The sequence below is a fragment of the Cydia pomonella genome, chromosome 7 (genome assembly GCF_033807575.1).
Source record: "Cydia pomonella isolate Wapato2018A chromosome 7, ilCydPomo1, whole genome shotgun sequence".
In the NCBI taxonomy this organism is placed as follows: Eukaryota; Metazoa; Arthropoda; class Insecta; order Lepidoptera; family Tortricidae; genus Cydia; species Cydia pomonella.
In genome coordinates, this window is record NC_084709.1 from 7,693,465 (window position 1) to 7,719,451 (window position 25,987).

The 25,987-nt window shown below is 40.0% G+C and overlaps 3 protein-coding genes across 3 annotated transcripts in view; 2 read left to right on the forward strand and 1 right to left on the reverse strand.

Annotated features, from left to right (window-relative positions):
- The first annotated feature begins 1,097 nt into the window (after positions 1-1,097).
- Positions 1,098-4,126, forward strand: LOC133519699 (uncharacterized). The gene is made up of 3 exons (XM_061853754.1): positions 1,098-1,333; positions 2,328-2,355; positions 3,218-4,126. The coding sequence occupies exons 1-3, from the start codon at positions 1,259-1,261 to the stop codon at positions 3,388-3,390; spliced, it is 276 nt and encodes a 91-aa protein (XP_061709738.1). The 5' UTR covers positions 1,098-1,258; the 3' UTR covers positions 3,391-4,126.
- LOC133519698 (uncharacterized) lies at positions 4,101-6,000 on the reverse strand. Its single transcript, XM_061853753.1, has 2 exons — positions 5,783-6,000; positions 4,101-4,958 (listed from the first exon to the last, which is right to left on the reverse strand). The coding sequence occupies exon 2, from the start codon at positions 4,929-4,931 to the stop codon at positions 4,152-4,154; it is 780 nt and encodes a 259-aa protein (XP_061709737.1). The 5' UTR covers positions 4,932-4,958; positions 5,783-6,000; the 3' UTR covers positions 4,101-4,151.
- A 229-nt stretch (positions 6,001-6,229) lies between these two features.
- The window catches only part of LOC133519480 (uncharacterized), a 41,384-nt gene continuing 21,626 nt past the window's right edge, over positions 6,230-25,987 (forward strand). The window contains 20 exon segments of the mRNA XM_061853486.1: positions 6,230-6,816; positions 7,208-7,245; positions 7,247-7,482; positions 11,682-11,813; positions 14,391-14,614; positions 15,646-15,865; positions 16,382-16,535; positions 16,889-16,993; positions 17,720-17,845; positions 18,519-19,178; positions 19,386-19,574; positions 20,446-20,654; positions 20,958-21,345; positions 21,533-21,759; positions 22,074-22,450; positions 22,676-22,842; positions 22,877-23,038; positions 23,073-23,234; positions 23,269-23,405; positions 23,446-23,626. Coding sequence (XP_061709470.1) covers positions 6,780-6,816; positions 7,208-7,245; positions 7,247-7,482; positions 11,682-11,813; positions 14,391-14,614; positions 15,646-15,865; positions 16,382-16,535; positions 16,889-16,993; positions 17,720-17,845; positions 18,519-19,178; positions 19,386-19,574; positions 20,446-20,654; positions 20,958-21,345; positions 21,533-21,759; positions 22,074-22,450; positions 22,676-22,842; positions 22,877-23,038; positions 23,073-23,234; positions 23,269-23,405; positions 23,446-23,626 — 4,131 coding nt within the window. The 5' untranslated portion in view covers positions 6,230-6,779.

Here is a 25,987-nt window from a genome sequence, read left to right on the forward strand (position 1 = left end):
CGCATAGCTGCGTCCCTTAGACTGGCCTACCCTGGGCCATCGTGTAGAGGTGCCCTTACGCTTTCTCCCCGATATAACTCTAAAAACTTTATTCTTTCGTGATGCGGCCACATACTCGTCATTTTTAATCAAAATAATACACAGCACGAACGTCCTCACTCGACCGCGATCGAGCACGCACTGAGGGATGGGCTACGTGTAGATGCGGACAGCCATCGCTGGCCCACTGCCTTTGATGTGCGGACAAAAAACCGACACCGCGGCCATCCCATCGCCATCCCGCGCGCCATAAGCCATCCGACACCACTACCCTCTCTACACGCTGGCCCAGCTTAGTGGGCCACTATGATGGTCCATCGTGTAGAGGAGCCACTAAAGAACCGATAGCGGTTTTTCTTAAAATTCTATCTATGTAGGAGTAACGACTCAAAACTAGTCAAAAATCGATGTAAACCGCGGGGAGCCCCTTTTGGGACAAATGGAGGCCAACACAGTGCATTCTTGGTAGGACTGGAAACCTGGTCCACTAGGCTCAGGCAAAGCGCATGTCGCACACCTAGATTGGTAAAGCCACTTACCAAAAAGACCCTGTAGCATAGACAAAAAAAACCCTGTAGGTATTCCTATAAATAAGTACCTTCCATCGTCCATATTGTTTACTGCTGACTATACATAATGGATACATCTATATAGAGGATTACTATAACTAGCTTACATCTAAAATAGGTCTTTACTGATCATATAATTCTTCAAAAAGTTTCACGGGCTGCACAATTTTGCTCCCCTTCTGGCATTCCAAATTATCTTCTAAAAAAATATATAAGGTGAGCTTTTCACATTTCAGCTTTCTATGTCTAAATATCTGAGAACACAGAGTATATCGAGGTGATCCTATACCTAAGTGTTGCGTTATACACAGATGTAGGTCTCAAAAGAAATAGATACCTAAATGTTTCAAATACCGATTTGCTTTTTTTTTTTGCTTGTGTATGATCCACTTTAGTCTTCCCCAAATACGGTAAAACGCCGAAATAAAGGTATAATAAATAATTGCTATTTGTTTTCAGATCACTACATTTAGCACTTATCGCTGTCGGTATAACATGGTAAAGATGTACAAAATAAGTACCGACAAACTATAATCACCGTGGCTTATTCTCGGTAAGCCATGATTTCCCGCGCAAGCGAGCTGAAACCACGCCCTTGTATAAAACGCAAGTTCACAGTCATGGGGACGTAATGTGGTAATTGGCTCGCCATGAGAACCATCGTTGTGGTTGCTGTGATCGTTGCGTTGGTGGCGGTCTGTTCGATACGTGCAGATGGGTACCAAGTGAGTACGGATTAATATTATTTTCGTACGAAAGTCGTCGGTTAATTAATAGTGTATAAATTGTCCCTCCTCTTCCTTAATAAAGACAATTTGTGCTACATATGTTAAATTGCGTCAAAAGAGTTGCGGAAATCCAACTTAGTTTTCGAAAGCGGTTAATAATTAATAAATGACCAGTGATATCGAAAGGAAATGAATACAAATGATGATTAGGAATTAGGTGCTTAGGTATACAGCACCTCTCGAGCCTGTTTTGAAAAAATCTATACAAGCGAGAGAATTCAAAATTGAACCGCCAGCGGAGTGGTTCAAAAACCAGAATCTGGAACGTTGCGAAGGTCTGCGGCACGAGAGGCAAACACACTTTGCTGCCGAGCATGAAATATTACAAATTCAAAATGAATTGAACAGATTGAACTTCATGAGTAACTTATACTGACCTTTGTTTTGTCTAAGGATCAATAAACCTAAGAAATAACAATATTTTGTAAATAATGCATAATTTGCCTAATGGCACGCAATGGATGTTACTAAAAAAGAGAGGAAATTCCGCGTACCTTAACTACTGTGTATTCGTGTGTAAGGCATGCACATGATATAATATATAGGCAATCGAGTATGGGCTCTTCAGCATCGTCTCATCGTGCGACGGATAGTTCTTAATTAAGCATAAGAATATTGAGGGCAGTAAGAAAAAATTTGTCCCATAATTTGTTTTATGTAGTTTTTTTTTCCATGAAGACTTTACTGGCTATACAAAATAATCCAATGCTAAAAGCAAGACGGTCTATTGTGATAATACTGATAATAATTAGCTTTACCACATTTTGCACCTTATCGAGAACAACACAAAACTGTAATTACTAATTCCTACTTAATTCATCTTAGGTCACAGCGGAAGCGGCATACATACTGTCATTGTCATTACTAAGGTAGTTAGGTATATACTGGGTTAGTCTGCATCAATTAACTAAGTAAATCGTTTTATTTTCAGATCGCAGTTCCGGACACAGAATTAATAAGTGAGTTTTTAGGAAAAAAAAAATTGTTTACTTTTGTATTAGTAAAAGCTTCGAGAGGCAGGGCGGCGTATTTTAAACCTGGGTCAAACACATTTATTTTTAGAAAAAAGACACTTTCTGTGGACAATACAATCAAAGTTAAAGACTCTGGTACATTTATATCCTATTTTTCTTATGTGAGTTTGGAGTACTGAAAAAATGTATCCCACCTGTAAAAATTAGCTTTAGTTTCCCTCGACTTGATGTCTACGGGAAAGAAGCGAACGATTTTGCTAAAAAATGTGTATGACTTCTACTAATTTTATTTTTGTAAACATTTACTCAATCGCAAGCGAAACGTACCTACCTATGAGGTCTTTTTTGCTTACAATACAATCTGTTAGGTATATTACATGCCTAAAAACAGAGACAATAATAATACAGGGTGTGTATTTAGTCACCTGCAATTATTTACGGGCTTAATATACCTATATGTCTTACTGAGCAAGTTTTACTATGGGACCAAACCCGAAATCGCGAAAAAAAATTTTACCCTCCCATAGAAAATGTCAAGGTCAGACAGCCAAAATGTATGGAACAGCCAATTATTTTTCACGATTTCGGGTCCCATTGTAAAAGTTGCTCATTATGACCTATATATTCACTCTGTATAGCAGTGGTTCTCTACCCGTGGTTCTCAAAGTAAAAGTAACTAAAGTGATCCGCGATTCAATAGACAGAACAACTCTTTATTGACTTTATTCGACACAGACATTCACATATAAAACGTTGGTAGTCCTTTTCATTTTTTCCCAGTGGTCTCGCAAAAAGGTTAAGAACTGGACTATAGTGTGTTGACCAACGCCTAACATATTAATTTCAGATGACGCACCATTGAGCACACTGTTCCGCGAGAAGCGGCAAGTTGAATCCTTCGACGATGACGACCTGAGCGCGCCGCAGCAACAAGAGCCTGAGGAGCCCGGCTTCTGGGACCGAGTGGTCAAGATAGCCGTCAAGCTCTTCGCGCGCTTTGTGGAGTGGCTCAACTCTTAAATACCTCTTTAACTTGCTGTTACAGCGCGTCCGATAAGGCTATGGCTCTAGAGCATCATTTCCGACGCACGCGACGCGAGGTACCTGCGCCAAAGAAAGCCTGGTACTTAACCTTGCCTACTTTCAACATTTCGATCTTTTATATGAGTGAATCAAGTGAATGGGTTCAAATTTTGCATCCATGTTCGCTAGTACCATAGACAAAACTTTCTTTGGCGCAGGTACCTTACTCGTGGCGCGTTCGCCTAATCTGGAGGCACCTTGTTTTCATAATATATACAGTCCAGGACTTGATTGAGGGTATAGTTGAAATTGGAAAATCGAATTAGCTTGAGCACTAAATGGCTTAATGATTTAAGACTGTATCTGTAGAAAGTTAGTTGGTGAGTAGCAAAAATATATTGATTTGACCATGGCATACAACTGTCTATAATGAAATTGTAAAACCTGGACCTGTAACCTGGTTCTGGAAGTAGTTGTCAGCAGCATCTCTCAAAAAATATGAACTATTTTTGTATTTATTTAAGTATTTCAAGCTTTTTAATTAGGTACCCTATTCTGTCTCAATAATTCTTCAATTTGAGATTATTGACCCCTTATTGAGATATACAACACAACAGTTACCAAATAATGTACAACTTATTATTCCATGTCTATGTATATATGTGTAAGGTTATGGGGTATTATGCCTCTAAATTGTAAAGCCATAATGTAATAAAACATTTAAAATAATAAACAGTTTTTTTTATACCTTAATATAATTAATTGGGCTTTAGATATTGCTCAGGGATGCCTAGAGGATTGTATGTTCTTTGTGACGCCAAATGCCTCAAGGTTGCCAATTCCAAATTGTCTGTGGGCCTCGGTAACACACATGGTTTGTCAGACATGTCAATCCATTCAACAACATTTTGCAATGTTGCTAAACGCATGAATGCTTTGCTGGTTAATGCAGTATCAACAATACATTTGTTGAGAATGGTAACCATTGGGCCATTGTCTGCTATTGCCTTACCCTCCATGGCATTAGCTATAGAATGATATATGTTCCTAAAATCTATGTTTTCAGTATGTGTTGCTGCAGGTATGTTGTCAAATTCTGCAATTATTCTCAGAGCAGTAGCTGTTTCAGTATGTAGATCCTTGTAGCTAAGAGAATCTTGTAAAAACTTGGCCCAACTGATTAGTGGTATAGGTGGCCTGTTGACATGTTTCTTTGAGCTCCAAATTTTTCTTTTAAGGGGATTTTGTTTAGAGAGTGCTCTTTCTTTGTAGCATGCAATGGCATCTTTTATTTGTTGTGCAGATTTATTTGGAATACTTTGTGATATGCAAGTAACATTTTGAGAACCAAACACTTTGATTGCTTGCAGAAGCTCATAGATTTCATCCTTGGTCCAGTGTTTCAGTCTGAAGTCAACAGGTTTTTTACTATCTGAGGGTGTGTTCTGTTTGTCTGGTGTAGCATTTTCTTCCTCTGGTGGTGGGTTATCTTTTCCTGTTGATGGGTTTTCCGTTTCAGGTTGTGCAGTAGCATCCATTGTGAATCAAAATGTCTCAAAATCCAGCTGTAAGTGAAATAGAATTTATTACCTACTTAACTCTATTTAACTAGTGCATAGTCAAGTATAGTACTGCAATAGTTATTTTATTTTAATGTATAAATTTTAAATATTACAATTTAACTTTTGTTCTGTTTGTTTTTATTTTCTAAGAAATCAGAAATCGTTTATTGCGAACCATGGTACATAGTTATTACATTTAAATTATAGAAACACATGGCACCCTGAAAAGGGTATTGCAAGTATTCTTATAGCTAGCTAGGACTAAAGTTATTAAATATAGTAGTACCCATTTATGAACATTATTTTTAAATACACATAAGTATAATATATTATAATTATTATTTTACTTAACCTATGGAGGAGATCAAAGTTAGTTTGTTTTTATATTTATGTTATATATACCTACTAAGTACTTATTATTTATTAAAGCTTTATTTGTTCTACAGTCAGGTTGTTATTTTTATTTTTTTTAATTCTTTATCTTTGTTTTGGGGCTGACTGCAGATCCCATCTGCTGGGTGAAAGCCTCCTCACTTTTTCTCCACTTAGACCACCACCCTACTAAGTACTACTTATAATTAATATTTCTTATTATATAAAATTATCTCCCATAAATTCTTGGGTAGAGTTCTATGTCATGGAAAGGTGTGTACCTATGTTCGTTCGTATAAACCTGTTACCACGCTGTAGTAGGGTCCATGACTGTGCTTATTTAATTTTAAGAACATGTGTAATACCATGGTTTGCAACAAATAAATGATTAAATAATAATCCTATGATTATAAATGACACGAAAATTTCAACATTATAAGTACTTGTATACTTACTTGCAGCGGCTTCAAAAGTATAAAAGATGGGTGTTGAAGAATTCTAATTCTATGTCTATTACACGGTATCCTTAACTGTATTGGATTTTATTTAATTACTGAAAAAGTAACTCCGGAAAACTTAAATAATAGATTGTCAAAAGTCAAAAAGAATAAGCAATCAAAAAATCAAAACTGGCTTAAAAGTGTCAGTGTCACAGAGAGCGAGACCGATCCCACACCGATACGATCCTCTGTCTCTTTCTTAAATGCTTGCCTCAGTAAAATATACCTCTTGGTATGGTTTCTATTTACTTTCCAGGGTCCTTTATGTACATACCTATGTATCATACTGATATGTTGGTATGCAAATAAAGATCTCCATATTTATTATATATATTTATTCCACACTCCATATATCTCTATCTATCGGTAAGGGGCTCCACAAACCTCATCGATATGACATGCGAGTAGTTTGTATGTACTGTTGGGTTGGTGTATAATTTATAACATGCTTATAATCTCACCCTGATAATATATCAGATAATTTAAATTATAAATTTAAACATTTGTGCTAATTTTTGTTAGAATATGCATAATAGAAAAATCTACAAAACGGATCTCTGCAAAATAATCCAGAGGACCTACCGCAAATTCATAAAGTTGCAAATTGCGGCCAACTTTCTCTTTTATTCTAACTTTCGCAAAACGTATTAGAGTGACAGAGAAAGATACCCGCAATTTGCGAAATTCAGTAATCGCGGTAGGCCCTCAGTAATATAACTCAAATTTCTAGTATTGCAACACTTATGCCAAATATAACCTCAAAATGAAGTCAAGCAAGCTTTCATAAATAATGTTTAGTAAATTGTCAATAATATTTAATTAGATATATTTTTTATCATAAACATTTTGTTGTTAGTTCATACGTGTGTTTACTACTATATAAAGTATTACTGTGACTGAGTTTACCATGAGCTTCTTTCGTCCATCAACTGTGCCATGAAATGATTTTATAATGGCTACTTCTGAAAATTGGTTTAATCGGAGGAAAGGTATATTTTTTGCTTATATTATTACCATTTCAGAAATAAATTGAGCAGAAACTATTAGTACTATAGTTTAAAAGTTAAATGCTTGAGGGAAAAGTAATCTGAGAAAGTGACAAAAATGAGGTTAGGAATATGGTAGTTTGTTGTTAAATAACATTGAAGACGTGATTTGAAATAAACCGGCAATATTAAATAATTATTGAACAACTACAATTAGACTAGGTACTTGAAAAAGAAATGTTAATAATTTAAAAACTGTAAAACGTAAACAATAATTAGTTTACTATTTTTGTAAGAGATAATGATGATGTAGAATTCCAACTAAGGCAGGTCATCAATTAGATATTATGTTTTAAACTGAAACAGATATTAAGTTATTTTGCTTTTCTTTCAGGTAAAACCACCAGTGATGTGTTTAAATTGGACATCAAAAAACAAAACACCAAAGGAGAATGTAATATCAATAATTGAAGGGCTGTATTTAATGAAACCATTCCATCATGAGGTTTCACCCACAAACAAAACTGTGCCAAAGATCACAGTGTTCCGTGGAGCTCAGAGAAGTAGCTCAGACACCCGCAAACTGTCTTACTTGAATGCATTGGTGACACTACTCGGCAAGGAAGACATCAGCAACCTAGGATTCACTTCTGATGAATTGATGACATGGTATGTTTAGTCAGAGGCTAATTAGTTTTCTATCAAATAACCAAATGTAATTAAAAAGATCAGAAATTAAGCACTCCATCGTAATTGAGATAGGATAGTAGCACCAAAAGATGACCGACCCCCAGAACATGAATGTTTAGTTTTAAAATCGAAATTATCAAACCCTGACATGCTTTACACGCTTTGTGGAATTTTTTAATAAAACTATGACTCTTCCTTGAGGCTAACATTCTAGTTCTAAGACAATAAATGTATGTATGCTGTTGAGAGCAGATTGTTTGTATGGAAATCTTATTAAGATGGCCACTTCAAAACAAGCCTTTAGTTGCATATAAAATAGAATAATAAATATATTGATATGATTTCGCTTCATATACATTCTGGACTATTTCTTCTAGTATTTGTTATTTAATATTTTCTTTTGTTCATTAAAATATAAGAAATTTGCTGTTCAAGTTATGGTTCGATATAGTGAATACAAACCAATAGATGAATGGAGTTCAACTTTAAGGCAAGACCTAGTTTTTACAAATGGCATTATTTATTCCCCACAAAATGGTAGATAACATTTTCATGTCTTAAATGAATCATCTGCTGATAGTTGATTTTTTAACCAAAGATGATGATAACATTTTATATCTAACATGGTTAAGGTTTGAGTTGGCTCATCTACTTCTACTTATGCCCAAAACTTCAACAAAAAAATGACTAGTTCAACTTTTAGCTTTTATTCCTTAAAATTGAACATTCATAGATTCAGTTAGTTCATTTACCCAAATCATGACCAAAAGTTGAACCAACTGTTTTATTGGTTCATTGGAAAGTAATCTGTATAAGGCCTTTTTACCTAATTTTATTTTCAGTAATATTGCTATTTTTATGTAATTGAAACCATTGCTTTCTATAAAAAGCTGTCTTTTAAATATTATAAAACCATTTTTAGGGCTCCGTAGCCAAATGTCGTCATGTCTGTCCGATTCTGTCACAGACACTTTTTTCCGAAACTATAAGAGCTATACTGTTCAAACTTAGTAAGTGGATGTATTCTATGAACCGCATTAAGATGTTCACACAAAAATAGAAAAAAAAACAATAATTTTGGGGGTTCCCCATACTTAGAACTGAAACTCAAAAAATCTTTTTTCATCAAACCCATATGTGTGGGTATCTATGGATAGGTCTTCAAAAATGATATTGAGGTTTCTAATATCATTTTTTTCGAAAATGAATAGTTTGCGCGAGAGACACTTCCAAAGTGAAAAAATGTGTGTCCCCCCCCCCCCCCGTAACTTCTAAAATAACAAAATGAAAAATCTAAAAAAAATATATGATATACATTACCATGCAAACTTCCACCGAAAATTGGTTTGAACGAGATCTAGCGAGTAGTTTTTTTTTTAATACGTCATAAAATTTTAAATTTTTTTTTCCATCAAACCCATATGTGTGGGGTATCTATGGATAGGTCTTCAAAAATGATATTTAGGTTCCTAATATCATTTTTTTCTAAACTGAATAGTTTGCGCGAGAGACACTTCCAAAGTGGTAAAGTGTGTGTCCAAAGTGGTAAAATGTTGAACAAGATCTAGCAAGTAGATTTTTTTTTAATAAGTCTCAAATGGTACGGAACCATTCATGCGCGAGTCCGACTCGCACTTGGCCGCTTTTGGAGGATATCATTTATATTGGTTCAACAATAGGACCAAATTGTTCATAATTAGGACACATTGTTCATCTTCTGGGCAAATTGGTCTAATGTGCAGTGATCGGAACTATGGGAGTAAAACTTTAACAAAACTTATCAAGAGGACGTAAAAGAGTGCTTATAGCCTTAAAAATATTCGAATATCTATGAATGTAAATATTTTTATGGCTGTAAGTACTATACTATTCCTATCCCTATGGACATGAATATTTTATAGGGCTGTATGCACTATTTTATCTCCGCTTAACAAGTTTTGTTAAAGTTTTACTCCCATAGTTCCGATCACTGCTAATGTGGCATTAATTTACTGTTATAAAAATACTGCATAATGATATGATAGTAAGATAGTTCTGACTCATTTAATCTCAACTTCATTGTATGTTGAATCATATTAATAAATAAAAATTACTGGAAACACGCTCTAACATACAGATAAAAAAAAACAAAGTTGGGGTAGCTGCTTGATTGTTTATCTATTGGTGCCACTACCCTAGTAAGGTTTGGTATTTTTGAACTGAACAGAACAGAATACCTAAAATACTCCTAAACTGTATATATGCTTAAATCACCTAATTTCAAACTACCTAACAATTATTTTACCTAAACTTTGAATGACCTAAGATCAAATAACATGATGGATGAAACACCTACATAATGCACAAGACACCTGGGTGACAAAGGTAATATACCAAATGCACGAAATACCTAAAGCTCTTATAACCAATGGACGATATACCTAATGGACAATATACCTTAAGTTGATTTATCTAACGGACAAAATACCTAAAGCTGTTATACCTAATAAACAAAATACCTAAATCGTCCAAAAAACCATCGGAAGATCAGCGCTGGAAGCCACCAGCAACATGCTGAGATAAGGCCATTTCGTGGCACTTTATACTTCCTTTGTTTTTGTTATATCATGTAATTTAATGTGTCTTGTTTGTGTCTACGAATAAAAAATATTCTATTCTAAAGTTAATATACTTAACAAACAAAATATCCGACGCCGTTGACGCCGTGTATACCGATTTCTCAAAAGCATTTGATAAAATTAATCATGCCCACCTACTTCAAAAATTATATGATCTTGGTATACACGGTGATCTTCATAGATGGCTTGAATCTTACATACAAAATCGTAGCCAAGCAGTATCTCTAAGAGGCTTTACTTCAAGATACTTGACCATTGATTCAGGTGTACCCCAAGGTTCGCATTTAGGACCACTTTTATTTATCCTATATATTAACGACATAGGTTTATCACTTAATAGTTCAAGGCATCTTGTTTACGCTGATGATACAAAAATATTTAAAATTATAAAAACAAACAACGACTGCCTTGAACTACAACGTGATCTTGACAGTTTTGCTACCTACTGCAACTCCAACCAACTACTACTCAACCCTGATAAATGCAAGTGTATCACTTTCACCCATAAGCGTGTACCCCTTTTATTTAACTATAACTTTTTAGGCAAGCAACTAACTAGAGTTTCCTTAGTTCGAGACCTAGGTATCACTTTAGACTCAAAGCTCAATTTTATTTCACATATAGATCTTATTACTACAAAAGCTTATAAGCAGTTGGGTTTGATACTTCGGCTCTCTAAACTCTTTAAAGACCCTAATACTCTAAAGATATTATATTCCTCTTACGTCCGTAGTGTTTTAGAATTCGGTTGCATCGTTTGGATTCCCCAATATACAGTTTCATAAAACGCGAATTGAAAGAATTCAAAATAAATTATTAAAGTCACTTAACTTCCGCCATGGTTTGAATCTGTCTGAAAGTACCAGCATACGGCACGGTCTCACGCCATTAGTCGGACGCCGCGTATATATAGACCAAATGTTTTTATATAAGCTTTTAAATAACTATATTGACTCTCCTGATCTTCTTGAAAAAAATATTTTTAAATTGCCTCGTCGTATTCCCACTCGCCACCCCCAAACATTCCATATTAGCTTTTGTGGCTCTAATTTTGCCAAGCATACTTTTTTAGACGAGCCTGTCGTGATTACAATGATAAATTTTCAAATTTAGATATTTTTTCATTATCATTTTGTAAATACAGTAGCATTCTGCGAAGTTCAATCTTTTCTTTATAAATATTGTACGTTTTCTTTAAGTACCTAGTAACTATATATTATTTGCACGCATAACAACTATAGCGATACATGTATTTTAATTATTTTGTATACCACTTTAAATTCTGTACTATGTCATGCATTTATTAATTACCTACCGATGTTTTGAAGTCCCTGTACGCGTGACAGACAAGAAGATGCCTAACACCTTCCCTGTTTCGATCTGTAATTTACTATGTATACTTTTATTTTCAATGGAACTAAAGGTCTGTTTGTTATCACTTAAGCTTATATATATTAATATGTGACTGTTTGTTTCCTAAATAAATTAAAAAAAATATATATATATCCTAAGTGATATACCTAATGTATGAAATATCTTTCATTTTTGTTGATTTTCCAGCATAAGAATAAGCCTGGTGGATGAGTCCATGGTGTTGAGAGCTGCAGCTTTAAGAGTGCTCAGATATTTAATCAGAACGGAAAGTGATGTTGCAACATTCAATAACCTGAGGTTGCCTTATCTGGTCACAAGGTAAGAAGCATGATAATAAACAAACAAACAAACAACAAGAAAAAAAACTAATTGTATGATAATAATTATAATGTAATAAATGGAAGTTTAAATTTAAACAACATTAACATTCAAAATTGCATTAAGATTTCTTGCTCAATGGTCCTTAGAAAGAAAAAAAACAATATAGGTTGTCAGCTCATGTAAATAATAAATAAATAAGTTAAATATGTGCTTAAATGTGTCATAGCGACCATTATTTGACGCGCGAGGCATAGTTATCCTTAAAAATTTAAATAAACGCAAAGTTGTTTTTGATCCCGATTCCCGAAACTTGGCAGTTAGATTCATAAATGTTATGTTTCGAATAACTCATATCAAATTTAGTTTAGCCTACCACTAGCTTTTTGGTGAAGGACAGCGTGTACACTTGCCTTAGGGTCTGTTTACATAGTAATTAGTGTTTAGTACGAGTTCATACATTTGTTACTAAACGTAAGTAGGTAGTATCTCAAAGGACTGATGCTCCAAAGGACATTGTATGTCACATTTTTCAATGGCTTGATTAAGTAAAACGTAATTTTAATTTCGTATTCGTTTTATAAATGTAATTCGTAATTTCTGCTAAGCGCATCTGTTGGCGGTATACGTAGCTTGCTAGAGGTGTGTGAAACAGATGCTGAAACTCATGGCTTAAAATATAATGTTAATATAATGTATATATGGTCTTTGAGGTCGGTCGTGGCAGAACAGCCGAAGTGACACCCATCAAACTTAATGGGAAGTCCTTGAAAAGGTAGATATGTTTAAATGTCTAGGACACATAGTTACGGCAGACCTCGAAGATGATAAAGACATAGAGAGAGAAAGGAGGGCTCTGTCGATCCGGGCGAATATGATTGCTCACACACAGGGAGGTGAAAGTGACACTATTTAGAGCTTACTGTACCTCACTGTACTCGTGCAGTTTGTGGCTTTCGTATACGAAACGGCCTATGAAGCCCTCCGCGTCCAGTATAACAACGCGTTTCGGGTGTTGATGGGGCTACTGAGCTTCTGTAGCACATCAGGGATGTTCGCCGAAGCCAGGGTTAATTACCACTACCCGCAAGAGAGCCGCATCGCTGGTGCGCTGGATACGCGCCAGTTCCAACACCATCATGAAAATGATAGGGGACAGGCTAGACTCCCCTTATTTACTACGCTGCTGTCGGCTACATGTGCCGTACTCAGCTGAAGAAAAATAATGTATATTATTATTATTATTATTATTATTATAATCTTTAATTCAGACCAAGGATATACATAGATATATTCCTTGGTTTTAAAAACTAATATATATTTTAGAATTAAGTTTTACTAACCAAGATATGAGTGTAACTTACTTGAAATAAATGTTTTATTATATTATAATGGCCGTGTGACAACAACGCTATATGCAAGATTTAATTATTTTTTTGCAAACATTTACTTGCATGATTTTTCTACGGAAGATTTCTTTGAAATTGCGCCTGCTCTTTTCTAAGACATGTTTTTCTGAGTTATTTGAACTTAACATATTAAACATTAAAGGTACTAAATCCTGGCGTAATTAAAATAATTGTACCTTAGCGTTTTTTCTTAAAAATGAGATCGATAACGTGAAATATTATAACGCCTGCAAAATTGAAATAGCAAGCAAAATATAAAATGAGTATAACTTGGAAACCACAAATAAAATGGGTCATATTATAATTGAATGTGAAGGTACAAAAATTTGGATATTTCACGCATAATGTCGCTCGCCGTGAGTCGTGGATTGTGTCTTGCTATTCGCAAAATGTTGCGGTCTACCAAACTTGATGTGCAGCGTGGGCGACCAGGTCTGTTGGGCCTTTTGACACCTCCGTGAGCTTTTTCCCGTTTCAAAACCTTCGATATAGTAGACTGATGAACTTGAAATTGCTTAGCCAGCGTCGATTGTGTGAAGCCATTTCTATAGCCAATTATAATTGCTTCATGTATAGCTACTGTTAAGTATTTATTTCCACAAGGTCTCCCCATGACGGAACTGATATTTCTTACAAATATGATTATGAATTAGCACGATATTCCGTTTTTTATCGACTTAAATACTACTAGTGACGGACGCTAAATTCCAGAAAAATGAATTAAAATTGAATTTCGAAATATGTACCAGCCTGTTAGCGTATAATTGGTTGAGAATAAATCAATATAACCTTTTTTGATTAGTTATCAACAAATTCAATTTTTGGTTTCATCTAATTTGAAATATTTTACAGAAAAATCACAATATGATAGATTTTTTTCCGCTACTGTAGCTCGTATGACTAGGTGTAAGGTGTAAAAAAACAGCCTTTATTCCAGACAATACTTTGTTAACTTTGTACATTATATATTTATTTTATTTAGTAGGCATGTCTGTATCCCTTTGCTAGTGTCCAGTCTACTCCTATTTTAAAGAGATAAAATGATTTTGTGTCAGGAAATCAGAAAGGTTACGCTAGACCGCACAGTGTTCGTTTCCGCGGTAAATTTGTCAAGAACCGTCTTCTGTAATAAACGAGTGCTGGCCTTATAACTTGATATGCTCGTTAGATCAATGGACCTCATGCTCCGCAACGAAGAGGAGCGCGCCCAAGCACTCCGCGTGGTCCGACGCGTGGTTGCCATAGTCGGGTGCGTGGGCCCGCGGAGGCTCCGCGCCGCGCGCGTGGATGAGGGGCTGCTGCGGTGCCTGGCCGCGGTCGCGAGGGCGGGCGCCGGTGACGGCTCGCCCGACCGGCTTGCAAGGCCCGCTATTGCGACGCTCGCTGAGATCTGTAAGCAGTTGTTTTTGTTATTTTTGAATTATGATAATAACTTATGTTACCCTGGCTTTTAGCGAAGTCGCATTAACCCGCCCGTATAATCGCAGTTCCGGTCTAATTTTAAAACGACATGCTTAAATTACATGAAACTTGGCATGAACATTTACGTAACATATATTATATATCTGGTATAGATCGTGTCATTCACAGCGACTCGTGCCTTAGACTCTTATTGTAATGTTATTATAAAGGTTACATTTGACAATCGCGTTATCGTGGATGACAAGAATTATACAAGTTTTCGTAGCTAAAAATTGCTATACAAAGAAAATAGAGCAAGTAGAAGCTTTGTATGTCATTTTTTTACTGCCTTTAATTTATTTGTATTACAATTGCTAGCAACGTAAGTAGTACTAGATATGGATACATGTTACATGAATGTTGATGTCCCTACGCCAACCAGAGTCAATTTCCGGCCTCGTGACCGTGGTCTACTTGTAGGCCCGATTTCGCGAACCGTGTCTCATAGAAAATCCCTACTTGTTCGCCCTTTACTCCTCCTGAATGCGCTCTTAGCATCAGCGCCCGAGTGCGATTTATTTGCTGGCAGGTGGAGCGAAGTGCGAGATGAATTGTTGAGGTTCTGTGCGAGGATGGATGCACGTCCTTCAACAGTTTCATAGCTTAGTGGTTTCATAGCATAGTCAGTGTTATAGCTTAGTGTGGTAACCTGCCTAGAAACTGTCGATGTCTAATTAGTAATTATACATAATATTATTAGTTAACCTATTTTTGTTTCAATTTGTTTGTAGTTTTGCAGTGATTTAGTATATACTGTTATGCTGTACAACTATTTTGGAAATAAATAATAATAAATAATGTCATGATATGGGTAAATAAAACAATACAGTAAGTGTCCTAGCAATCTAATCTAAAGCAAACATTAGGTACCGTTCGTTTTTACCAATGTATGACGATCAGCGTCAGTATCGAGCATGCGTTTCGTTGCCAAGGTGTTGATGCCTCGATTTCGTTACCCACAGGCGTGCTAAACCCCGACCTATTCATCGCCTGTGGCGGTGTAACAGCAGTGTCCCGGCAGCTAGCCGAATGCGCTACACCGCACATGGCCGAGGCGCTCTGCGGCGTACTTCTTCACACACTCAACGAGCCCGCCTCGAGGAACGCGGCCAGGATAGACCTCACTTGCCTCAGCTTCCCGTACTGCGACTTCCACAACAGGCCCCAGGGGGACGCTAACAAGTAATATGCATTTTAGAAAGTATCAATTGACCTTGAGTACTATTTTTACATTCTATATTTAAATCAGGGGTTTGGTTAATTATTAGCACCCGTTAAATCGCGCTTTTGGTATAAAAGCTGCGAGATGCGGTTCACACTTGAATATTAATCAAACTTTATTAATTATAAAATTCTGATCCTTAATTCATTGGTCCGATTGATGCCGTATGCCGAGTCCAGCGTCAAGTTATACATATAAAGCTGTGGGTCTTCCTATAAAATATGATGCCTGAAGCGACCTCAACTGAAGACCAAAACCTAAAACATGTAAATATTACGCATAGCAAGATAGTCCTTACTGCGTTGTAATTAAACTCCATTTCACGGGACGAGCAGCAGATGCGGTTCACATGCAGTCTGCTAGATTTCATTTTCTAATTATTATTAGCACCCTTTAAATTCACGATATATTGTTACAAAACTCTAATCCATAGCAAAGTTGATATTACCACGTTGTAATAAGGGTCCCCGTGGCAGGGACGAGCGCGAGATGCGGTTCACGTGCAGCCGGCTGGCGCTGCTGTGCGTGCTGCGCAGCTGGCCCGGCCTGCTGCACTTCTGCCACCCGCGCAACTCCGGCGGCCTGCGCGCCATGGTCTCCGCGCTCTACCTGCCCAGATTGGAAGTCAGGGTACGAAGGCGGTGTTGCTTTTATCGCGTGATAAGGTTTCAAACAAGTCTCGAGCTAAAAGATAGAAGATATATCGATGACAATGGTATGATCATGTGGCTGGAGTCAAAGTGCACCTTACAGAAGTCAAATAAATTTGAACTTTCTGTAGGTAAAATAGTTACAATTACATATTTTTGCAAAATTACAAATTTGACTGCCACAGAACAGAAGTATATTATTTTGTATTTATTACACATAAACATGAACAAAAAAACAAGCACTGTATATAATTGCACTTAGTTATTATTTTGATTTTAAATACTCGTTACAAAATGTACACAGAAATAGTGAGTTTTTTTGTTTCTTTGCAGAAAGCGATATTAGATCTGTTGTATGAGCTCGTTGGATTGCCTCAGCCAGAGTGGACGGACGAGATTTCTGTGGCACTAGCCGCTGTGGATCCGTCTGACTTCCAAGTGAGTTTTGTGTTGTATTGGCACACCATTATTATATTTTAATAATTCTAATACGCCAAATGTCATAATTTTAAAACTCAAACGGGAATTAATCACGCAGCTAAATCTTGATACAATAGGGTTGGCAACTGTTAAAGGATTGTGGTAGTGGTGCCCCCAACGCATAGTTTCGCGTAATATTCCCTATTCTAGAGATTGACAGGGCAGGCTATGCTAGCGCCATCTGTTAAATACTTCGACCGGTTAACCCCATTCCTCGCCAGTCTGCTTGTGTCAGGAATGTCTACGAACTACGAATGTCAGGCCAAATAATAAAAGTAAGTGCACGCAATTAAGTCCCGTTTCAGTTTTAAAATTATGAGTGAAAATTGTGCTAGTTTAAATACGTTGTCAAATGTCGTTGATATGATAGTTATCATTCTGATCGCAAGCTGCTTTAAGCATGCTCTGCCACTTTCAAAATATTATCTAATGGAAAATAATCATGAAAAATCTGAATGAAAATGAGTAGAAAGCTCAATTTGATGTGAATGGTGAAGTGAACTAGTATATTCCGGTATACACTTCAAATGAAACCGTTTGTTCTTGTTATTATAGTTCAAATCAGAATGCGGTAGACCGTGCTGCAGGCGCTTTTAGATTTGAAAATAACGGAATACCTTTAACTGTATGAAAACTATCACATGTACTGAACGCTTTCACGCTAAAACGATGAATGTTCTGCAGGACTCGTGGCGGCTAAACGAGGGCTTCGTGGCCGCGGAGGGCACAGCCATTCTACCTCACCTCAGCGCGACTGGCTCTGATATCACTGAGATCCATCTTGCGCTGCTGCTCCAATGCTTTTTAGAGGTAAATCCGTTTCGTTGTCCCACCCATTGTGTTATGTAAACTTTTTTTTTTTTAGCATTTCTGCCTTGCAAGTTGCTACGCCAAGAGGCCACATACATAAATATATATTCGAAAACATAACGACTTAACGTAAACGAAAAACATCTGTAGATTTAGGTATTTATTGTACGATGGTATAACGTCAAGAAGAAGTGTATAAGGTGTTAGCTCTATACTGTAGACGTACTTTGAACGCCACGCCTATTATATACAACGTGCCATTGTAAACCGTATCGTAATGCACGAAGGTTGATATTATCACTGTAACCGAGCGGGTCAGTTGACGTCTTTGGCCTTAGAGCATTAAACCAACCGAAGTCTCCTTTAAGAGCTTACCCTCTGTCGAAAACTTCGGCCAATGGTCATACTCGCGTCATGCTTATTGTATGGGCTGACGTTTACACATACATTTGTTGTGCCCGTCCCCCGCAAAAATAGGCAGACTGGTTTGTACAGAAAATTACAGACAAGGTGTCTCCAGTTGGTTAAATGCTCGAGTCTTTAGCGGTCAAAAGACGGTTAAACGGAAGAGACGCAAGTCTACAGTTTATATCAAGTATAGATCGTTGTTTTTGGCCAGATTTCATTTTGTGTTTTGCTTTTCATTACTAACTATTACATTTTATTTTCCCAGGCTGGTTTACTAGACGGGCTGACTGAAGTGATAGTGACGAGCGACACCTTCATATCCGTCCGCGCGACCGTCCTCCTCGGTCAACTGTTGCATTTAATACACCTCCTCCTACCTCCCCAAGTGTGCAGCATTACGCCAGCGCTGCCCCTGCTCATGTCACAAGCGGCCAGCGGGCGACCACAGGCGTTGGCGGCAGTGGCGGCCCTCAGGCGCCTCCACGCCATACATGAAGCGCGCCCGGCCAGCCATTCCCTGTTCCTCGACCATATCATACAATACTGTAGCGGCGCCTACAGACACAAACCTGAAGATACCTCAAAAAGTAGAAAAGAAATAGACAACGCCAACATGGCTAAGCCTAAAAACTTTATGTATAAGGATAATAGTATAGAGTTCCTCAACGAGTCTGATAACGAAGAACCGAAACAACGGCACAGCGTCGGCTCGCGCGCCGATGTAGCCAACCGAAACTACGGTGTGTTAGTGAAAAGTAAAAGTGTGAGCTCCCGGACTGGTGCCGCGGTGAGCAAAGTGACTAAATCGGCCAAGTTCTTTAATCTGTTCGATCGGGATAGTGACAATCTGATTCGGTGTACGTTGGTGATGCAGAATAAGGACGGCAACACATGGAATTGGGAATTTATCAGGGCTATCTTGAAGGTAATAATAAATTATAATAAAAGTGTAAACCTGTAACAAAATCCTTAAATATGGAAAATGTTTTCGACTACAAAGTCTACTTGTTCAGCAAACGAATTGATGGTGCTTGTCCAAATACTTCGATTGTTTTTCATGTGACATGAATACTTCAGTAGGTACTAAGCTCTACTCGTTCGACAGAAGCGCCTAAAAATGAGTACGTTTCAGGAGAACGACACCGCGCCGCTCCTAAACCTGTGCGACAGCGGGCACAAAGCGTGGGTCGCACGCATCATCAACTACCTCAAGCCTTCCTCCAACAAGTACTCCCACACGGACGTATCTACCACATCCAACGGGCACGCCACTACCCGGGCCGGCTGCCAGCTAATCAGACACTTGCTTCGGCACAATGACGTGAGTACCAACAGAACGATTTTCAGCCATTTGAATTTGACGGTATTTCGACCGTGAGTGATGTCTACCAGGTCGTTAGGCTCTGCGGCACGATGACGCATGGGGACCGTATAAATCTGCAGGCAAAATCATTGCCCCGTGAGCGATGTAAGGTAGAAATGGCACGCCATATATATTATTTCTTGACTATTTCCATACACGTTGTGTCAACGGTCCTTGATTAAATATGACAAAATCCTTTTAAAAACAGTGGCTTGTAGTTTTGATTATTCCGTTACATAGATTTTTCTAAATATAACGTCGTATCGTCTGTTGAGTTCAGCTCTGATCGTCTAATGGCCGTCTGCGCATCCTACCGCCATTTTTCGGTAATAATCTGCTTTCAATTTTACAATTTGATTAAATGCGTTTTGGGAGTATGCTAACAGTTGGCCGACATAAGAAAGAAAGAAAATACATTTATTTATGACAAAACAGACACGGATGACAAAAACATGTTGACAATGCAATGAATTAACATTTAGCGCAAAATGCCATAAAAGGGTCACAACTCAGCATGTAGCTGGCAAAGCCAGCGCTGTTCTTCCGTTGTGACCCAGGAGTACGCCGTTCGACGACGAGGCGGTTATGCTTTAATTAACTAAACTATTTATACACTGCAACATTGACAACAAAACAGCCCTGACAGTCAAGTGACAGCTGGCCCCCACGTCATGGCCACATCACACGGCACAGCACCAGCGCGGCCATAAAAAATAAGTGTCGACGCTCACAGCACAAGCAATCCAGTAATTTCACCCGGAGCCTTTTCTTTCGTGGCCTTCGGGTTAATATTGTAATTTGTCAAAGTAATCAGTTCCATTATTCCCAGGCCGACTCTCAAAGACTGCTAGAAGAACTGTTCTGGGACGTGAGCCGGCAAGTGGAAGCCATCGAGACCGGGCGCCGCGCCCACGAGTGCCTGTTCAGCCCGCAGCACATGAGCAACACCATGTGCCAGATGTACTTCCTGTTCATCGGCCAGCTGTGCCACTCGCACACCGGCCTCGACCTGCTCAAGCAGACCAACTTGTATGACAAGTGAGTCAGTATTGAGTGTTTTATAGTATTTAAGTAGACCCTGCTTTAGCTCTTGGAAGCGACACGTGGAGATGTTTTATAAATAAATGTGTTGTATGACAGATAGCGATGACTTTATTTAAGCAGATCTGGTTTTATGTAATTTGTTGTTAGACAGGTGTCCCAATGCAGTACTTCTTGAGAAGTGACGAATTTACCGCTATTACTACTTTCACTTTTAATATATTTAATCTGCTACCTATTCTATTTTATTTTCTGTAAAACTTATTTTTGTGAGTATATTAATGAAGATTTTTATTTCAGCCTTCTGGAACTTTCAACAAAAACCCACCACAGTTGCTACGTGAAACTAGTCATATCTAGCCTCGACTACACCCTCGACTCTTACCCACGGGACATACTGGCTAAAACCCTGACTTGCAGCATTCAAGCTTCAAGACTATACGCCACTCAATTCCTTACGGTCTTACTACGGGCCTCGCAAAAATCTAAAGAATTGGTTCGGAGAAGATCAAAGTTGAAAAAGAACTTGGTTCAAGAGCATTTGAAGTCGTCTCAAAGAGAGGAGGAAACGAGCGGGGTGGATATGGATACTTGGCTGCTGCAGATGCTTATAGCCCAGCTAAAGGACGAGTCGAAGTCGGTGGTCAAATGTGCTGTAATGGCGTTAGAGGAAGCCTATAGCGTACCTGTAAGTATATATAAAGCATAAGATGAGAGGTACAGACGTGAAAATTTAAATACAGAATTCTTACTAACGAAATCATCTATATAATTTAATTTTATTATGTTTTTAACCTTCATAGTGAGAGCAAAATGAGTGTTTAGCTTGATCTTTTAGCTCTCAACTCTATTTTTAGACTACATATTTCTCACAGGCGTTACTAGAGAAGTTAGTGCTCCAAAAAAACGTGCTGGGTCACAACTGCGGGTTCGACAAGAGCACGGAGCCGGCAGCGCTCGACATGTCCGTGGCCGGGGACCGCGGGTACCTCGTCTGGCTCGGGCTGGAGATCGCGGCCGCGGCCGGCGCGCAGCAGGACCACAAGGCGAAGGCCTTTATCAAGAAACATGTGGACTACTGGGTCAAGAACTACAATTACCGGTAAATTTTCAGTACAACTTAGTAAAAGGTCTTCCGTTTGATACATTTAATTATATATGTATGTTTATGATGTCTATATTTATATTCGAAGTTTTAATTTTTATATCAAAAATGTTATTGAAAATGTAATAAAAGTTTTGAAACGACAGCGCAATCGCTTTAATTTTGAACACTATCGATCTAGTAAATAGTTAAAAGTAGATAAAGTCTAGTGCTTTTTTTTTACCGAAGACTGTTTCCGTATTCGTAACTTCGAATATTAACCACGAACTCAATCGGGCAGATACGAATACGTTATGTTATGAACTCCACAGATACGTGCGCCTAGTGGAGGCGGCGATCCACGACGCGCTCGCGCTGTGCTCGGGCGGCGGCGGCGCGCGTGCTCGGGCGCGGCGCACGGCGCGGCCGCCGCCGCACGCGCTGCACGCGCTCGCCCGCGCGTCACACCTCGCGCGCGCCATGCTGCCGCAGGCGCTGCAGCCTGCTCTAACGGTACGTAACACACAGATACGTGCGCCTAGTGGAGGCGGCGATCCACGACGCGCTCGCGCTGTGCTCGGGCGGCGGCGGCGCGCGTGCTCGTGCGCGGCGCACGGCGCGGCCGCCGCCGCACGCGCTGCACGCGCTCGCCCGCGCGTCACACCTCGCGCGCGCCATGCTGCCGCAGGCGCTGCAGCCTGCTCTAACGGTACGTAACACACAGATACGTGCGCCTAGTGGAGGCGGCGATCCACGACGCGCTCGCGCTGTGCTCGGGCGGCGGCGGCGCGCGTGCTCGTGCGCGGCGCACGGCGCGGCCGCCGCCGCACGCGCTGCACGCGCTCGCCCGCGCGTCACACCTCGCGCGCGCCATGCTGCCGCAGGCGCTGCAGCCTGCTCTAACGGTACGTAACACACAGATACGTGCGCCTAGTGGAGGCGGCGATCCACGACGCGCTCGCGCTGTGCTCGGGCGGCGGCGGCGCGCGTGCTCGTGCGCGGCGCACGGCGCGGCCGCCGCCGCACGCGCTGCACGCGCTCGCCCGCGCGTCACACCTCGCGCGCGCCATGCTGCCGCAGGCGCTGCAGCCTGCTCTAACGGTACGTAACACACAGATACGTGCGCCTAGTGGAGGCGGCGATCCACGACGCGCTCGCGCTGTGCTCGGGCGGCGGCGGCGCGCGTGCTCGTGCGCGGCGCACGGCGCGGCCGCCGCCGCACGCGCTGCACGCGCTCGCCCGCGCGTCACACCTCGCGCGCGCCATGCTGCCGCAGGCGCTGCAGCCTGCTCTAACGGTACGTAACACACAGATACGTGCGCCTAGTGGAGGCGGCGATCCACGACGCGCTCGCGCTGTGCTCGGGCGGCGGCGGCGCGCGTGCTCGTGCGCGGCGCACGGCGCGGCCGCCGCCGCACGCGCTGCACGCGCTCGCCCGCGCGTCACACCTCGCGCGCGCCATGCTGCCGCAGGCGCTGCAGCCTGCTCTAACGGTACGTAACACACAGATACGTGCGCCTAGTGGAGGCGGCGATCCACGACGCGCTCGCGCTGTGCTCGGGCGGCGGCGGCGCGCGTGCTCGGGCGCGGCGCACGGCGCGGCCGCCGCCGCACGCGCTGCACGCGCTCGCCCGCGCGTCACACCTCGCGCGCGCCATGCTGCCGCAGGCGCTGCAGCCTGCTCTAACGGTACGTAACACACAGATACGTGCGCCTAGTGGAGGCGGCGATCCACGACGCGCTCGCGCTGTGCTCGGGCGGCGGCGGCGCGCGTGCTCGTGCGCGGCGCACGGCGCGGCCGCCGCCGCACGCGCTGCACGCGCTCGCCCGCGCGTCACACCTCGCGCGCGCCATGCTGCCGCAGGCGCTGCAGCCTGCTCTAACGGTACGTAACACACAGATACGTGCGCCTAGTGGAGGCGGCGATCCACGACGCGCTCGGATAGGTCTTCAAAAATGATATTGAGGTTACTGATATCATTTTTTTCTAAACTGAATAGTTTGCGCGAGAGACACTTCCAAAGTGGTAAAATGTGTCCCCCCCCCCCCCCTGTAACTTCTAAAATAACAGAATGAAAAATCTAAAAAAATATATGATATACATTACCATGCAAACTTCCACCGAAAATTGGTTTGAACGAGATCTTGTAAGTAGTTTTTTTTTTAATACGTCATAAATGGTACGGAACCCTTCATGGGCGAGTCCGACTCGCACTTGGCCGCTTTTTTCGTCCTGGATTTTCGTATTCGTCCCGAACCTTTTAGGCGTTAACCCAAAACATATATAACCTTTGTGTCCCTTTCTGTATTTTATCCTAACCTGAATCATTAGGACTATTGAGCGTCAATGAGGCTTGATATAACTATGACTTGCCAAAAAGTTAACGAAGCTTCTATTTGGCCTAAAACGATGTTCAGTTTATACATCACAATCAAACACATCGGCGAGATAGTTGGGTTCCCGATACAATCCAACAGTATTAATTACATATCCCGGATTCCTGTTCACAATTCTAAAGAAAAATCCATCATCGTTAGTTTCGTTAATCGATATATTAAAGAGAACTTCATTGCTTCGGCGAGACTGAGGAAGACTATATCAGCGGAAGAACTCGGATTCAAGGATTGTCATAACAAGATCTTTGTAAATGATCATCTAACACCTGATTATAAAATGCTGCTAACAAAAACGAAAACCGAATTGAAATCCAAGAACTATAAATATGTGTGGGTGAAATTTGCGAAGATTCACGTACGCAAGGATGACAACTCGAAAGTTCACGTCATTAACAACGAAAGTGATTTAAACAGATTACTTTAATTTGGATCTTAGTTTTCTTTTTGTCTTTAAAGTGTTCTCTGTTCGCTAAAGTTGTGTCAACCTGTGCTAATAACAATTTCGGCCATGTATGCCAAAGTTTGAGTATCACTGCATGGCCCGGCCCGGCCGGTCCAGCTATTTATTGTTATCGGGTGCACGGCTTATCGCTATACGCATTCCAGATGCGCCGCTCAGGGCATGCTCACTTAATTATATTTGTCTTTGTCTATCATCGACCTTTTAAGTTATGCTTAATTACTCGCTCTTTCGCACTTACTAGAAACCGCTTATGTCCTCTTACGATTTCTACTTTGCGTTGCATTTATTTCCAGTTGCAAATGAAGTTATTTTACCTAATACGCTTATTTAAGTTAATTCACTGTTTACCTAGCTCGGTTAATTTGTTGATATTTTATTATTGCGTATATTGCACTCGTAAATGGCTTTAAATAATAACGAGGGAGGTATTTATCCTACAATTTATTACCAAAACGTGAGGGGACTCCGTTCCAAAACTTCTTTATTTTATCGTAACTTAAACATTTCATCTTATGACATAATTTTACTAACAGAGACGTGGCTACTAGATGGAGTATTGGACACGGAGTTATTTGATGATCGATATGTCGTTTGGCGGCGAGATCGTGATCCGCTTGTAACTGGCCAAAATCGAGGAGGTGGCGTTATTATAGCTACTCGCAGGGAGCTGGCAGTCATTCCGCAACCTACCTATCAATCAACAGCCGAGGATCTATGGGTGACCTTGACTATTAAGGGCCATCAAAACACATCAATTAAACTGCACCTATGTGTTTTATACTTATGTAAACAAAATAATGGTAATACCTTCTCACAGCAATTATCTAATTTCCTCAACAGCCTAGGTGAAGCGGTATTACGTGGGTGTGATGACAAGTATTTAATAATAGGCGATTTTAATATGAGCAATATTATATGGACACATCAGCATTCTACTTTGATTCCCTCGAATTATAAAACTAACGATGAGTGTAGTTTAATTGATGAGTTAAACACGCTAAACTTAAATCAATATAACGATGTCCGTAACCAGTATGGTAAGTTATTAGACCTTGTCTTGTCCAATGATGTAGTACATGTTAGTGAGTGTTCGGACCCTTTAGTACCGATTGATCCATATCATAAAGCTATATTAGTTTCGATTCAATTTGCAAAAATAAGTAGTTTAAAACCCGCTCCTCGCATAAAATATTTTTACAATAAAGGTGACTATAGTTCCATTAACAACGAGTTGACCTTGATTAATTGGGAGGATGAATTCTCGCGACGCTCATTAGAGGAGTCGGTTAGCTTTTTTTATTCCACATTTAAAAAACTGCGATTTAAATATATCCCAAGTAAAATATGTCATACTGATAGTTTTCCTAAGTGGTATTCGCCCGCGCT